Here is a 17,641-nt window from a genome sequence, read left to right on the forward strand (position 1 = left end):
TCGGGGGGTGCATAAGAAGAGCTTCTGAAACACTAGTAAAGTTTTGCTTCTTGATTTTGTTCCTGGTTTTGCAGTTGTGTCCAATTTGTGAAATTTTATCAACATGCCCTCTTATGATAGGTATACTTTTTTGCACACTGATTGTACTTTAATAAAGTTTTTTAAATAGTAGTAAGGAATTTTTTTTTAATTTTCAGTGCCAGGTACACGTGCAGGATGTGCAGGTTTGTTACATACAACATGTGCCATGGTGGTTTGCTGCACTATCAACCCATCACCTAGGTATTAAGCCCAGCATGCATTAGCTATTTTTCTTAATAAAGTTCTTTAAAAGCATGAGCAAAAACCATCAGGAAACACAGATAACAGAAAACAGACTCACTGAAAACTTTAGATACTAAAATGAGCAAAAGGGTAAAATAACTATTCTTGCTCTCTAAAAGCTTGAAAATATCTGCAGTGCAACATACAGCCTCTAAACTGATCTCCAATGATCTCCACCTCCTTGTTTTTTCATTTGCAGAATCCCCTCCCCTGTGCATGTGTAAGACCTAATGAACAGAATATATAAAAGTGATGGGATGTCACTTCCAAGATTAAGTTGTAAAAATACTTTGACCTCTGTCTTGCTCCGTCTCTATTGGTCTCTCTTTCTCAAAACACTTGCTCTGGAGAAACCAAACTGACATGTTATAAATAGCCTTCGCATGGGTCTATGAGACCCACATGGCAAGGAACTGGTATTTCTAGTCAGCCACAGCCAGAAATTGAGCCTGTCAACAACCATGTTGGTGAGGTTGGAAGCAGATCTGCCCAGCTTTCCACCCATATGCATGACTACAGTACTGGCCAATTACTTGATTCCAGTCTTGTGAGAGACTCTGAGTCAGAGGCACACAGCTAAGCCACAGCTGGATTCCTGATTCATAGAAACTCTGAGATAAAAATGTTATTTTAAGTCAGTAAATGTTGGGATTATTTGTTATGCAGTAATAGATAGCAGGGAATAGAAAACCACATAACATTATCTAGTGTATTTTTAAATACATGAATAAACACTTTAAAATTTAAAAATACAAAAATCAAAATAAAAAAACAATATAATAGGTTTAATAACAAATGAGACATAGTTTGAAAAAATTTAGCAAACTGAAAGGCAGATTAGAAACAATTATCAGAATGCAGCCCAGAAAGACAAAATGAGAAAAAAATGTGGAATAAATTAAGAGAAATGGAAGACAAAGAAGTTCAAAAAATAGATTTAATCAGAAATCCAAAAGCAGAGGAGAAAGATTGGCAGAGAAAATATTTGAAGAGGTAATGAAAGAATATTCCAAATCTGATGAGGAAGATATAAATTTACATATTCAAAAAGTCCGGGAAATCCCAAATAAGATAAATGAAAGGAAATCCATCCTTAAGCACATCAAAGTTCAACTGCCCAAATCCAGAGACAAAAAAAAAAAAAAATTGACAGATTATCTATAAGAAAGACAATCAGAGTGAAGCTGATTTCCTAATAGTAACAACAGAAGACAAAAAGCAGGGAAAAATAGTTTCAAAGTGTTGAAATAAAGACAAGACATTTTCAGACAAACCAAAATAAATTCTGAAGAATTTACTTCAGGAAAAAAGGCAAGTAATTCCAGCAGAGGGTCTAAGATATGAGGAGGAATTAAAACCAAAAACATTGGTAAATATCTGGGAAAATCCAAATCAAACGGTGAATGCCAAAAATAATGCTAATGTATTGTGCGGTAAGATATACAGAGAGAGAGAAATAACTAAAATACACAAAAACAAACTGTAAACAGGGAAGGGCTTGAAAGAGTAGAGTGTTCTAAGATCCTCATGTAAGAAGATTAAAGTTATAGATTAACTATAGATGTTCAAGGCCCAGAATTGGCTTATTATCTGAGTTTGCTCATGCAGCATTGCATAACCTATAGATCAGTAACTATTTAAAAAGTGAAGTCCCTCAGAGACTTGGTATTATACTAATACAATTTCTATGGGCCTGAAGAAACTACAGCTTTTACAGTGGCAGATGACAGGCTGCAGCTGGTTAGGAAACCCTCCTTCTAAACCACGCTTCAAGGTCCTGCCAAGAAAATGAGAAAATTAAGAAGACACGGAGGATAAATTTGAGAACGTCATTTCTTTGAACTTCAGTTTACAAGAGCAGGAAACTTTGAATTCAGTTTTTTTTTTAGGGGGTGGGGGGAATACTCAAAAGGGCAGTGGTCGATATTGGGAGAACAGCTTCACAAGGATGGCAGTAAGTCAGTACTGGTATACTCCTGATATCTTCCTCTAAAGAACAGGTACATCCCTGATGTGCCCCTAAAGTTAAGGTGAAAAGATTTTAAAAATTGGGAAATTTCTGCTGCCTTACTCGCTATTTCCCAGAGAGAATGAATAATTGAATCTTTCTTGGTGTTTTCAGAAGGAGGAACTGGCCATGTACAATCCTTCCCTCTACTTTCTCAGGCGAGTAGGATTTCTACAGATTCTCCATGCTAAAAGTTTTGTAGGGGTAGGCCTTCTATTTATGTGTGTATAAGAGGTGAGGGGATCTTGCCCAGGTCTAGCATCTATGCAATTATGGGTTTCAATATTAGGAAGCCACTTGCCCACAGACATAAATTATATTTTTCAACATCAACTTTATTAGTATTAAAGATAACATCTTGCGTTCATATCTGAATTCCTCTTTCATCATATTTCCAAGTTGGTTCCAAGAACTCAGGAGGTAAAGTTCCCCTAAAACCTCCAATAATAGAAAATGCATAATTTTGGCTACTCAGTCTAAATGTAACAATAAAAATGACAATAATAATAATAATATCAAAATGACCATTAAGAACAAGTGACTGTGCTACATGCATAGCAAAACTTTTTTTAAAATTTTCCTCATGATTCTGAAGTGTAGGTATTATCATCTCCATTTTTCGTTCATTTGTGTCTTTTGGAGATTGTATTATAATAGAAACTCATCTGAAAGGCTACAAAATGGAAGTCACCCAATAAAACTGGGCTTGAGTCCTTTCTAACTCTTTCTTGCTCCATGATAAATAAAATCACTATTCTTATATTCCAGGCCTTTTTTCCGTAATGATGGCCCGTTTTCTCCAAATAAACATATCATAAAATCATGTTAATGTTTTTATATAAAACTTTATATAAAATTAGTCAATACTTTTCATTAGAACGGATTCAAATTATTTCACTGTCTTTGATGGCTTGATCTAGAACACACAGTCCCATACTTATGACTTATTTGGCACATCAACCATGACCTCAAAGTCAGTTTTTGTCCTTGATAACTGTAAAAGCAATGATCAAATCCTAGAATCATGTCTTAGAGATCTTTACTAGTCCAGAAAGGGATCAGCAAACTCTGGCAGGCCAAATCCAGCCTGCTGCCTGTTTTTGTAAACAAAATTTTATTGGAACACAGCTACACTTATTCGTTTACACATTGGCTATGGCTCCTTTCACAATGTAACAGCAAGGATGAGTAGTTGTGACAGAGACTGCAAAGCTCATAAAACTTAAAATATTTACTATCTAGTCCTTTACAGAAAACATTTGCTCATTGCTGGTCTTGGCATGGAAATTGATTCCATATTCTTGGTACTCTAAGTGGTAAGCATAATTCTTTCTCTCACATAGTACTAGGCAGTACTCCTTATCTCTATGAACTTTCATCAAGTTGATGGCATTGATGATAATTTGAACCCAGTTTCCTCACTTCTAGTCAAATCATTTTTAATCAGATTCCTTCACCAATAATTCCACCAGTCTTCAGCTATCAGTATTCCAGTGGAAGCTGGATTTTCAAGAGATGTTCAGAAATGCTTTTAGTTACTTATATTTAAAAATAAATTTAGAGTTATCTGTATACTCTACTCTCATACTTTAAAAAACATCCTGTTAACTGAAATAAAACAGACATGTTATAAATGAATTACTAATATGTGGTGCTCACTGACTATTGAACATGAATAATGGCTAAATTTTCCATTTCAACTTAAAATATTGACACCAAGAATGAGGCTACTGATAGTTGAGACATGGTTTCTAATTTCCAAAAAATCTTTATTGGATAATGATCAAGAGGACAAAAATCAACATTTGCTGATTACCTACCATATGCATTTTACTAAGCAAAATACCTTAGATAGATTACCTCATTTGATCCTCACAATAGCCTATGAGGTAAATATTATTGGCCTCCTTTAAAAATAAAAACATTCAACTAGGAAGATAAACAAGCATGCCCCAAATGGCAGAGTCTAGATTTGATATTTCGAAGGAAGGAACAATTCTACAACTCCCAAAATGTCTTTGAATTAAATGAACTCAAACTTGACAAGGCACTGTACATTTTATCCAGGGTGTTATTCAAAATATCTAACAACAGATACAGCACCAACACCCACCAAACCCAGATTCCTCTGTGCCAGTCTTTACCTCTTTGTTTTTAGATTGTGAGAAATTCTGGAGGCTTCAGGAGAATAGTCTGGGATAGTAGTAGGGGCAATCAGAGAGCTCAAGAAAGCATATATTTACCAAATGGTATGAAAGCATTGCAATACTTTAACAACTGATAGAATTGTATCACTGCCAACTTGCTGAAAAATAAATCTGGAAATCTTTAAGACTCCAAATCCGTAATTATACACACGCATAATCAAGACTAATCACATAAGCCATGTGATTGAGTATCCTATAGGGGAGCCCTATGTGCCCTTTTAATTCTCCATGATTGGCTATGACTCTTACATAATGTTAATTCAGCTGAACAGAAAATGTAAGACAGTCCTTCTCAAATTTGTAACCCATTTTCTTTAAAATGTTTTAGCATGATTCTCTATCACACAGATTGTCTGATTAAGTATTTGATGCTATTAACTGTGATACCTGGAGTTTCAATGATCTAATGCTCAGTGTGTCAGGTAAACATTGACTACAGGATGTCAAGATGCCATATATCATTATTCAAAGAGCACATCCTGGGCTACTCATCAGCCCTGGAGAGCTCAGCATGTGGCAGAGGTACATGGTACACCATAAAAATAATAGATTTTTAATGACTTACTAGAATAATGTTGTACAATAATTTAATGTTTAGTCTTTCACCTTGATAAATTATGTAAACAAAAAGCGATTTTAAAAGCAACACATTATTAATTTAAAATCATATCAAACAGAAAATATTTTTCACTTCCATGATAAACCTCCATGATATGTAAGCCAATCATTCTTGAAAAATATTTTTAAATGATGTAGGAAAACAGAAAAGAAAAAGTGAGAATGTACTAATTATTAAATATATAATAAAGCACATATTTGAAGCAGTCATGGCAATGGCACGATAACCACAATTGTAAGATTATATGATTAACTTTTCAACACTAGTTTAAAATAGCCTCTTTCACAAATATAGACTTTGCAAAACAGTCCCAGCATCTCTGATAGCACAATTTTTGTTACTCTTTCAATTTACAATGAAATGTTTTATTTTATAGATAATCACAAACTGAGATTAATTAAGTGGGATGATAATAAATAGAAGCTAGGGATAAGTGTAGAGTTCAGCAATAAGAACATCATATACATATAGTAACATGTAATTTGCTTTTCTAAGTCAAAAAATACTGATGCACACTGTATAGCTCTTTTAAAAAAAGTTAGATCATAAGCAGTAATTTTGTTATCCCTTTACATTAATGTAAATGTATCTCATTCCTTCCTCAGTAGCTTTAAATGAAGCATGTTCCTTCCACTCTGAAGAACTAGAAAATATCTCCACTGTTTTACCTTATCTTTGATTCTAAAGGAAACAAATTCTCAAAATGTCAATCGTCTTAGGTATTTCACAGAAAACTCACATTTTAATACTATGAAATTGTATTTGGAGAAATCGGAAAATAAAATTTAGAATTGACATTTGATTTTGAGGCTACTCACCACTCCTGGCTTACAGTTGTAATAGCAATGCTTGGAAGCGTTGTCAAAGGCAGTGTGGTCGGCCTGGAAATACCATCTCCCTCAGGAGTCCTTGCCCTTTCACTCTGTCTTTGAGACAGTGGTGGTAACTGTAAGTTTCCTGAGCAACACCTTCTCCCTCTCCAGAGGTCGATCCCAAGCGTGTTACTGGAAGAACTGTAGGATTTACTCAAGCTACATTCAAAATAATCTTTAACATTCTGGAGGAACCACAGGGAAAGAAAAAAAGAAGAGAAAGAAAATGAAATTCAAATGTCAAATGGAGTGAAACAAGAAACTAAATGATCAAGCTGTCACTTATGATGTCCTGATTATCTCACAATCAGAATCTAACATTGACGTCAAAAGCTTAAAGAGAAAACAATAGAAGAGGCTGATTCTCAGCTTTTAGAATAAACTTATCAGTTGCATATTCCTGGAGATTTTTAGGCATATAGATAATGTTTACTAGTTGTAGCATGTGGATTGGAGGCCTCCTTCTTTCTTATTTTAATTATTTTTCATAATTTGCTAAAATGATATTTGCTAAAATTAAAAATATATTTTGGAAATCAATGTTATCATTCTGCAACTATGGGAACAAACTATGAGAAAATATGAAGCTTCTCATTTAGTATTTTATTTTATGTACTTATTTATTTTTTGAGATGGAGTCTCGCTCTGTCACCCAGGCTGGAGTGATCTCAGCTCACTGCAACCTCTTTCTCCTGGGTTTAAGTGATTCTCCTGCCTCAGCTTCCCGAGTAGCTAGGACTACAGGCACACACCACAACACCCGGCTAATTTTTGTATTTTTAGTAGAGACAGGGTTTCGCCATGTTGGCCAGGCTGATCTCAAACTCCTGACCTCAGGTGATCTGCCTATCCCGGCCTCCCAAAGTGCTGGGATTACAGGCATGAGCCACTGCGCCCAGCCATTCAGTGTTTTAAAGTAAAAATATTATCTATCTTAGAACAGCTGAATGTTGATAATTAGAGGTGACTGTTATGTTCTTATGAAAGGTCTTCTTACAATTGGAGATTTTTTTTGTAAAATTGTGTAAGAACTCAGAAAAAGAAGTATACTTTATTCAGTCTTGAACTGCCATGTTCAAGTACATGCCCTAATGCTGACATTAATCATACACTTTGTGAGAAGACAAAGACATTGTGCTATACTCAAAGATACAACTTATTTATTCTTCCCATATCTTTTGGTGACAATGGGTACTGAGATTGTTGGGAGTGGGAGGCCCAAATGAGCCTCTGCCCGGTGTACCATTCATACCAGCTGAAAGACAAAAAATGTTATAGCCCTGCAATGGTCACTGATATCAACTTAAGGTTTAAAAGTTACAATTTTCACCGTCCACACTTAGCTAGCAGGGAATAACGGAAGTCCTAGAATCAGGCTACAGTCTCTTACCTGAAAATTACTCTGTGACCCTAAAGACAGGTATTTCCTACTAGCTCTTCAGACTCGAGTTAGGAGAACCTGAGACTAGACCTCCCAAAGTTTAAACAAAGTTCTTTACCCTCCGCTCCACCCCACAGCCCCTATCCTAGTTCATATGAGGATAATTAACTCAGGTTTGAGGATCTAGCTGGGTTAATTCAACAAACATTTGACACACATCTATTATTATTTTGCACTGTGCTATTTAAGAAGGAAACAATCGCAAAAAGAGGAATGATATCTTTTCTCATAGAACATATAATCTAGTGATTTATACTATCTGATGCACGCAAGACTATATTTTGATGATAGAAATCTAGGCAAGAACAGGTTTGACAATTTTCAGGAGCCCCACCCTCCATACCAGAAAATGGGACACCATTATATTTTCTTGTGCTTGACTTATAATTTTAAAATACTATTTATTTGAAATTCAGTAGAACCATAGTTCAGTATCAGGAAGAAGACAAAACAATTTAAAATTTTGCAGAGTTTGAAACATTCTGGAATGTATCAGTGTTTCACTGTTTAGTAACTAGTTATTATATCAAATCCATTGTAGGTCTAGCACTTACTGTATGGTGTGTGTGTATGTGTGTGTGCATGTGTGCGTTTGTCTATGTGTGTAAATTAGAGGGTAAAGGGAAAAACTAATACATATGTTTATTTTTTAAAAGACTTACAAACTACTTTAGGAGACAAAATACATAAAATCTTCCTGAAGAGATTTAAGAGCAAACTAAAGGAAATCGTAATGGTAAATCAGTCTAGTTCCAAATATGCATGTAAAGAAAGCACTGGTTATCTGGAAAGCAAAGTCTTGAATATATATTTTATCTCTTATGTAAGAAACACCATAGCAAAGAACAGAAATAAGGATATCTATCATGTAGCTAAACCACCAACCACCCTAGCCTCCTAATATGATTGTTAGATATTTTTCTTCTTTAGAAAAAAGAACTATTACCAACCAGGTTTAATTGTAGTAAGTGACCTAAATGGGTACTATTTGGCACTTGTTATTTGAAAAATAAAAAAGTCACACCTATCACAAAATATTTCCCACACTCATTTGCGAACAAGCTCAAATTTTCAAATTTGAAATATTCTTTAAGTTAAAAAGATTTGTTCCGGAAGACCTCAGTTAATATTAAATGCATTGCCACAAAGTAAGAACATAATGGAATAGCTTTTCAGAAATTAAATTCAAGATGAAAACTTAATATTGTTTTACAAACACTAATTAACTCACGCAGATTTATTCATAATTACTTCACACTCTGTAATTCATACCCATAATTTATACACCACTACTCTAAAATTACTAAAAACCTCAAAATAAAATTTAATTTAGTCAATTCTCAATTACTGATTTGTGATCTTGAACTTCTTTTCCTAAATTTTCAAAGATTTTGTGGAAAGGAACATTAATTTGAATGTTACCTCTGGAAATCACAACTTTTAAAATGTATCATGGTTTCCAAAATTCGCCTGGTAATATGAAAAATCCCTAAGGAAACAATGCAGTTTTGGATTATCCTTCTGTTTCTGAATAACTTTGTTTAAAAGCCAGTATTCTTGCCAATAAAATTTGAAAAGGTTGTCACAAAGGAAAAGGTAGTGTAAAATCCTGCACCTAAGTAGAAGTTTACAGAGAGGAGGGGGAGGGGACACCAAAGGACTGAGCTCTTTGTCATATCCCCATATTGAAACCAACCAAGTTAGGACCATTGAAATGTCCAGATGAGACATGCTGGTGCTTAAGTAGTCAAGGTTTTGTTGCTGTTGTTACTTGTCTTTTGTTTTGTCTATTTCATTCATTTCTGAAGCATTCTCTACTTTTTGAATTCTTTTGGTTAAACTCATAGTGAGAAAATGGAATAAGGTATTTTTAAGGTCTCCTATTGTGCTGCAGTACACATTCAATTTGGACCACAGGACATAATTTTTTAAGCCTTATGAAATCAGAAATTGAAATTATGGAAAGCAGCAAATGACAGTCAGGGTCCCTACTGAAGCTAAATATCATGATACTCCATGAGACAATAATAAAAGTAATTTTTTCTTCGAAAACTGATTTTACTGTAGGCAGTCACCATCAATTACAAGAGTAGTTTGTTGGAGTAATTATTATCACTCTTACTATTTTCCCTGCTTTGAAAAATCTCCTAATATATTTGCATATATAATTTCTGTGATTAGAAACGCAAATGAGAATCAAAGGTGTAATGGTAAATTTTCTAGTAGATACATTTAAAAAGTAAAAAGAAACAGGTAAAATTTAGTTTAATAACATATTTTACTTAGCCTTGCGTATGCAAAATATAACCATTGCAACATGTAATATTATCAAAAATTATTAATGGAATGCTTTTTATTGCACTGTATATTCAAAATCCAAGATGTATTTCATGCTTACAGCACATTTCCATTTAGACTAATACTTAATAGTCACATGTGGCTGGTGGCTACCATAGTGGACAGAGTAAATCTAGGTAATATTTATTCAATACGGTGGGGTTAATGTTCATATCCATTGCATGTTTTTTGCAGGCAACCTTCCTCTTCTTTTGACTATGCCCACCATTCCCTCAGGGAGGATCAGGATTATTATTCTAAGGATGCAATGAGAAAGAACTAATGGTTTGTCCATCTTTTATAGATGGAATGCATTGCTCAGTTTTATTCTTCCAAAAAACAAAATACTGGCGCACACAGTATACAAATAGTATTAAGGGACAATCACAAGCCTTTTTTTTTTTTTTTAAGAAAAACGTTTTCTAAATTCTAGAAGTTTTCTTTTAGGTATCCTGAGCAACGCTGGTACCGAGAACTTAGACTATAACTTAAGGAAATGCCTTTCTGGTTCAGGAGATAGGAAGGAAGAAAAAAAAAACGAAGAAGAAGAGGAAGTAAATGCTGCCACAAGTGACAGAACAGAACACATTAACTAGGTTCTTTGACACAAAAAATAGAAATGGCAATGGAAAAGGAGTGTATTTGGGAAGCAAGAACCTAAATAGCACACCTAACTCTCCCTCTGCACTGTGGGTCCTACAGGAACACAGAAGGAAGCTGAGAATTAGTTCTAGCATTCCTGCCAAAGGATTTGCTATGGTATGAGGCAAAGGGACCACAGGGCCCACAGGGTGAGCATCTGTGAAATAGGGCCTTAACAAGATGGGTTATTACAGAAAACAAGGAAAATTGTTTTTACTTCTTCCCTCTCTTCTTTCCTTTCACATATCTGATCAGCGGCACATAATTTTTAGTTCAATTACAAACAGTAATTGGGTAAAGATGAGACAATTAAAGACACACTAATGAAGGACTGGTCAATTGAAAGCAAAGAGATAATTAAGGACCAAGATCCAAAGCTATAGAAGATAGTTTACAGATTTCTTCAGATGATTTAGATCGGGGCTTTTCAAACAAAGTACATACCTATTTACTCTGCTATCCCATTAAAATATAGTCTGATTTGTAGGTCTGAGGTGTGGCCTGAGATTCTGCATTCTCAATAAACACCCAGGTAATGCTAACACTGCTGGTCCAAGGACCACACTTGAGTAGCAAAGGCCTAGGGGATGTGTATATCACAAGCTTCTTAGGAGTAGTTGTCAAAAACCCCACCACAGGAAGTGACTTTCAAGGGTTAGCTGTACACGGCTAAAAGTGTGGAAGAAAGTTATCAGAGAACTGATAATGCAAGCAGTGTGGAAAGAGGAATTATCTGAGAGCGAGGATCTGGGCATAGACTAGAGATTGGTGCTTCTGTGACTGAAAACCATAAAAGTGAAACTCAGCCCATTTCCAAGATGCAAAGAGGGCATTGTTCCTGCTGCCCAACTCACGGAACGCCAGGTCCAGGTGCTGGCTGTGCCCATGTCATAGAAACACCTAGTCACTGAGTGGTGTGTTAAATGCCCCCAGCTGCCCTTTGAATAGAATTATCCAGTGACTTCTTTATTGAACAGACCAAACATGATTGGGACCTTTTGAAACTTACATCATCAGCCGTCACTGTCATCACACTCCTGCTTTTCTTCATTATAGAGGTGGAAAATACCCCCTCTTAGGATGTCTGTTATTCAGTGCAGCTTTGCTGACACGTTTTAATACCTACAGGAGAAAAAAACACACAAAAAAGAACAGCTCTGTATCCTTAAAGAAAAATACGTGGCATACTCTCTAAAGTAACATTTGAAATATGTACAATGTACATGTAGAAGCAAACATCATAATTTACCAAGTCAATTAAGTTTGATATGCTGAGAAAAGAGCGTCACAAAATATTAATACAAAAATCCAAGAAATTGGTACAAAGCTATTTGGGAAAAGACAGTAAGAATAATGAGTAACAATTAGGCTCTCAAATAATGATCATGAAGAATCTAAAAATAATATGCATTTTACACAAATGTTTTGTAGTTTACAAAGTATATTCCCATAAAATATTTTATTTGATGCTTGCAACAGTTTGTTAGATTATTTTCGTCATTTTTTCTAACAAAGGAACAGAGAGAGCAAATTATTTGGCCAAGGTAACACAGCTAAAATATGACGAGTTTAGAATTTAAACAATATGACTGCTTTATACTGTCAAAAAAAGTGAAGAAAAGTAAACCAATACAAAATATATATACATGAAAGAAAAAAACCTTAATCTTAATTTTTACCACCAGTTTAAATCTCTCATATGTCTACTGCATAAACTAGTAGGCAATTATTTATCACAGAAAATTCTAGCAACCGATAGTTAGAGTTTGAATTTCCTGGTTTAAATCACACAAATCTAGCTATTTTGAGATAGAGATGCTGTAGTTCATGACATCTGCTTTGTGTAGATCATTGGAGGTCACTGTAGAAAAAAAGAACCTCTATAACACTACCAGAATTTAAGGGTGCGCTCTGATTGTGGAAACCAAAGGCAAAACAGTCACTGGTTTATGAAGACTCAAAGGGAAGGGAGTGGGAGGGGGGTAAAAGGTGAAATAGTATCTATTGGGCACTGTGTTCACTATTTGGGTGATGGGTTCACTGGAAGCCCAAACCTCAGCGTTATTCAATATATCCATGTAGCAAACCTGCACATGTACCCACTAAATCTAAAATAAAATTTTTAAAATATAAAGTTGTCATACAACAGACTACAAGACAATACAAAGAATTCTGTGTTTGCAGAATTTAACTGAAAAAAGATGTACTATAAAAAATACAAAATCCAAGAAGTATTAGTCCATATGATGGTTTCACAAGGTCTTAGTACCAAAAATATCCTGTATTGTTGCTGAGCTCAAGGACTCCTATATATTCTTTTCACTGTGTCCATTTAACCCTTAATGCATGCCTTATTAAAAAAAGTCTGCTTCTCTAGCATGAAGATATATATAGATTAAGAGCATGATGAAATTGTAGCTATGTGACTAGGAATACTAAGTAGTGGCATTGTACCATCACCCAGGAAACCAGGGTTGAATTTCTAACGCATAATTTGACTACATTATGCAGGAGTTGGCAGTGAAACTGACAAAGTAGATAAGAGAATGGGGGAAGGGAGAAACTTTGCCTTTATAAAAGTGCTCTAGGGAGAGAACCCCACGGGCTTTTCAGGTATTTGATTCAATATGCAAAGGACAAGAATTTCCTCGGCATACACCAAAGAATGATTAGAACTACGATGCCCCTCTAATGCTGACCAAAGAGCAGTAGGCAGAATTTTAATACTTTTACTCAAAGGCTGCTTGAAACCCAGCAAAAGTGGACAAGTAACAAGAGATATTTTATCAGGGTTATAGTCAATATTGAGGGCCTCTATAGTTAGGGTTAAACCTCAGAAAAAAAGTTCAGACTCCTAAATTTAAGAAAAGCAAGATTTAAATGTGTTTTAAATGCAGGATATAAAACTATACACACTCAATGATTATAACTGTAAAGTTGTGAGCATATAAAAATATTAAAGATGCTATGTGAAATGATGATAATGGAAGAATGATAATAATGGAATAAGGGTTTTAGAAGGTTTTCTAAGTGAGTTGGATTTCTTTAGTGGAGAAAATGTAGAACAATATGATGTTCAAAAATATAAAAAGGAATGCCAAGTTTGCAATACGTGTAGAAAGATGCCATGATGAGGAAGCTTACAACAGTCAGAGAGACAAAATGGTCCAGGGTAACATCAGTAGATCTTTTTACAAGCAAGAGTATTTTTGTAAGGTCTTAGCCATGGAAATAAATTTGTTTTATGATCCTTTGAGTATGATAACTTACTGTATAAATTCATGTGCCTTCAATCGGACACATGTCCTGGCTCGGAAAAAGCAGGACCACAAGTTACAAGGCAGTTTTCCAAATGTTCTACAATAAAAATACATTATTTTATATTTAGGGAGAAAAGTCAACATATGTTATATAAAACAAAAAAAAAGCAAGAAATAGAGATTGCTTATTTTCTGGATATTCCTCATCTTCCCCTTCAGACCCACTCTTGGCCCTTCTCCATTCCGGTCTGTGCCCTGGGAGGCTGGTTCTCAGGTACTGTCTAGCCCTCTGGCTCCTGGGTATGTTCAGCCAATGGAGGCAGTTGCAAAAGATCAGAGGGCAGGAGGAAAGAGGGGTCCCTCTCTGCTGGCCGTAGTGTAGCCATGGCTAAAATGTTCTACTTGAGGTCACAGATCCTGCAGGCCTCCCTATTTAGCTGTAGAACTGGAAGCAGCTTCCCATTGTTGCTAGCCTCCTGGTATTTCATAGCCCTTTTTGGTTATCCTCAACCCTGCCCATACCCTTTGTAAATAGTACCTCCATTAAACTCTCTTTCATCCTCTTTAAGAGAACAATCTGTTTCCTACTAGGATCCTGACTAATACAGACTTGCTTCCAAACCTTTACAATAGTCAGAAGGTAATTGTTAAATATCTCCCCTCAGTTCCTAGCACAGTGACTGACACAAGCAAGTCTCAATAAATAAGTATTCAAAGAATAAATGAGTAGAACCTACTTGGAGATACAGATTGGTTTTGATACTTTGAGAAAAGGTTAGCAAGCATTATCTCAATTTGTTTTTGTAAGGCAAAAATAGTTTTGTGTCCTCACTCACAGGTGACAATGGAGATTCTTTTCAGCAACCTCTGCTGCCTTTTGTTTAGGCTAACAGAGATGGAGGATTTGCCTTGAGCCATTTTTAAGCACTCTACATACGTGATTTCAATTATGTCATAAAAGCAACCAACCAAATGAGCTAGGCACAATTATCAAGACAAGTGAGGGAATCATGTCTTGGGAACATAATGAAACCCGCCCAAAGGCATGCACTCTACTGGTTAAGACCAGAACATTCTTGTTCTAAAACCAAGACTATTAACCTATCACTGTACCGCTGATTGGGTCTTATTTATATCTTTTCAAGGTGAAACCAAGTGAAATGCTTTTCCTATCTTTTTTTTTTCTGATGTTGGTAATACAAGTTAAGTTGATCAGTTTCCTGGAGCCATGCTCACTGCGAGTGTAAGGACAAAAAGGAGTGATATTAAAAGATACTAAAGTTTTTAAATGCCTCATATTTAAGGCAAATGTTGTAAGTGAGAGGACAGATCAGGTTCTCTTAATCTGAGATTACTGTCTCTTATAAAATTTGCTTCTGAATAAACAAAACACCATATGCTTCATTAAAACAAAGTATTTCTAAAAATTTCTAAGGTGATAAATGTGATGACAGATTCCACTTCTGATATATGTTTAATAGTTTTCCCTGTGGTTTTATATTTCACCACTTAAAAGATGCTTTTAAATTTATATTAGTCCTTCATAATGTTCTGTTTTATTCAGACTAGAATATTCTTTATGTAATTGCACTTCTTCCTCTTTCCCCTTTCTCCACAGATATTTAAAGGCTAAATTGAGGAAAAGGACCCTGACTTCTGTGTTAATAGTGTGAATTTCACCTTTCACAGGTCAGAGTTATCAGTACTAGTGATACCTGGCTAAAAGGGATTTCAATGAATAGTGATAATTATTTTAAAATTCTGTATCATGGACACATGCTAGACAAAACCATGCAGAAATGAGAAAAACAAAAGTAGTATTTTGAGTTTAAAATACTACTTTTTTCCAATTTAAAAAATATCTTTTATTTTGGAGAAGATGTTCAAAAAGCTTTCATTCTATTTCTTATGTAACTGATTTATTGAACATTCTGAACTCAGTAGAGCACAGATATGAACTAGTCTTCATTTTTCTCCAATAACTGTTTTCCATATGCAATATCAAATCTATTCTCCCCTCCTTAAGAACAGTTCAGATTGCTTCCATAACTCCCATCTTATAACTGTTTTAATTCAGTGGCCAGTGTCTGGGACTTGGAGTGGGAAGAAAGAATGTACTACTCTTTTACTCTTCCTCTCTACTTTTGTCTTCAGGTTCTAACTCTTTCCATGTTGTGGCAGAGTAGAAGAATTAATGACAAGAGGGACAATTCTTCTTACTTAACTAGGCATTTAATTGCAGATCTTTTTGAGTGTCTCTGCTTCTCTGGTAAAATCAGACTTACTTTGATGCCTTCTTTAAGACAGATGTTGAGATGAGGCCCTTCCTGTAACAGGGCAGTAGGAGCTTTCACACTGCGGAGAAGTAACTTCAGTTCCACCCCCACTGGCACACATTGAAACTCTTGTTGGTAAGGTCCCCTTGCCCAATATTCTACTCTCTTGATTGGAATAATGACATGATGGCTCAAGCTGCAATGTCCACTTGATCCAGAATAAGCCTAAGCATCTTTGTCACACTAAATATATACACACTAAATGTATGTATACTAAATGTACAGATACACCTAACTGTATAGGCTGCTTTGCTGCTATTTCTTCTCTGTTCCCTGCTATATCTCTCCACTTCTCTTTCTGCTTCTCAAAAAAAGCACAAAATTCTTCTCCATAAGTGATCAATGGAGAGAAGAGATACTGTCGGTTATTTACCAATGTCTTTCAGCTCCAAGCCAATCATTCTAAATTCTGCTATGTGAATCAAACTACATTGCAGACTACATTGCAAACTACATTTAACAGATTCTCTTTCTAGGTGGCTTCCTTTAGGTGCTGACAATGGAAATCACTGGTAGGAGACTAGAAGAGACTTGGAGAGAGGAGACCCTCTTTATTCTTCCAGGAGAATTGACAAATTGCTTGTATTAAATCCTTTTGTTTTCCTAACTGGAGCCTAAGGGATACAGAAGTTAACCTGTCCTTTGTTGAAGGCACTTCTGTCTCTAGAAATGGTTCTTCATTTTCAGTAGGCCAATAACGCACTTCTCCAACACCTCCTCTCCCCACCTAGAGTCTATGTATATGAGAGTTCAGAGGTTGCCAGGATGAGGATTAGAATCAGAACCCATCTGGCTGCCTCTGCCTCAGAGCGAGGTACCAGACCACACTTGTGTATGTCTATCCTTATAGAACGTGGAATAGTTTGATGGCTTTTAGTTCACTGTTTTGGGTTACAGTTGCCCTTTCCAGCTTAACAGGAAAAGTCCTACTCATCTCCTTTTAGATGAGAAAATGTCCATTTATGAAATGACAATAATATAATGAGGGATTGGTGTATTTTTGCTTTGTCTCTTAATGTTCTGAACTGAGAAAACTAAAAATTGGCAATTCTATGTCAGTCTCCTAATTCTCTGGAAATTTTATCAATTCATAAAGTATAAACGTCTAAGAACCTCAAAACTAGACCATGGGATCTTGACTTTTAAAACTAACATCAAAGTTTAGTTCAAGACAAAGAAGGTTTCTGGTTTGTGCTAGCATATACTGTACTATGAACTGAAGGAAGACATGCCGGATAAAGCAGAGCCTGAACTGCTGTCTCCACTCCCAGCCCCGACATCCACCTAGCTCTAGCTATCCACTTAGCTCTGGGACTTCGGTTTCCTCAATTGTCAAATAAAGGGATTGGAGTATAATCATCCATAAACTTTATGAAACTAATGAAATTCCAGAAAACTAGCAGAAATAAACACAAACTATAAAAAACAACTCTCCTTGTTCAATTCCCACCTATGAGAACTCATGGACACAGGAAGGGGAACATCACACTCTGGGGACTGTTGTGGGTTGGGGGGAGGGGGGAGGGACAGCATTAGGAGATATACCTAATGCTAAATGATGAGTTAATGGGTGCAGCAAAACAACACGGCACATG

General features: G+C 35.6%; 1 protein-coding gene across 1 annotated transcript in view; it reads right to left on the reverse strand.

Moving 5' to 3' along the window:
• PDE4B (phosphodiesterase 4B) overlaps window positions 1-17,641 on the reverse strand; it is a 587,629-nt gene that overhangs the window by 456,080 nt on the left and 113,908 nt on the right. The window contains exons 2-3 of the mRNA XM_032137056.1: window positions 11,460-11,572; window positions 5,977-6,215 (exon numbers count right to left, since the gene is read on the reverse strand). Of these exons, the coding sequence (XP_031992947.1) occupies window positions 5,977-6,215; window positions 11,460-11,501 (281 nt within the window). The 5' untranslated portion in view covers window positions 11,502-11,572. The remainder of the gene's footprint in view (window positions 1-5,976; window positions 6,216-11,459; window positions 11,573-17,641) is intronic.

Source organism: Hylobates moloch, unplaced genomic scaffold (assembly GCF_009828535.3).
Source record: "Hylobates moloch isolate HMO894 unplaced genomic scaffold, HMol_V3 SCAFFOLD_18, whole genome shotgun sequence".
In the NCBI taxonomy this organism is placed as follows: domain Eukaryota; kingdom Metazoa; phylum Chordata; class Mammalia; order Primates; family Hylobatidae; genus Hylobates; species Hylobates moloch.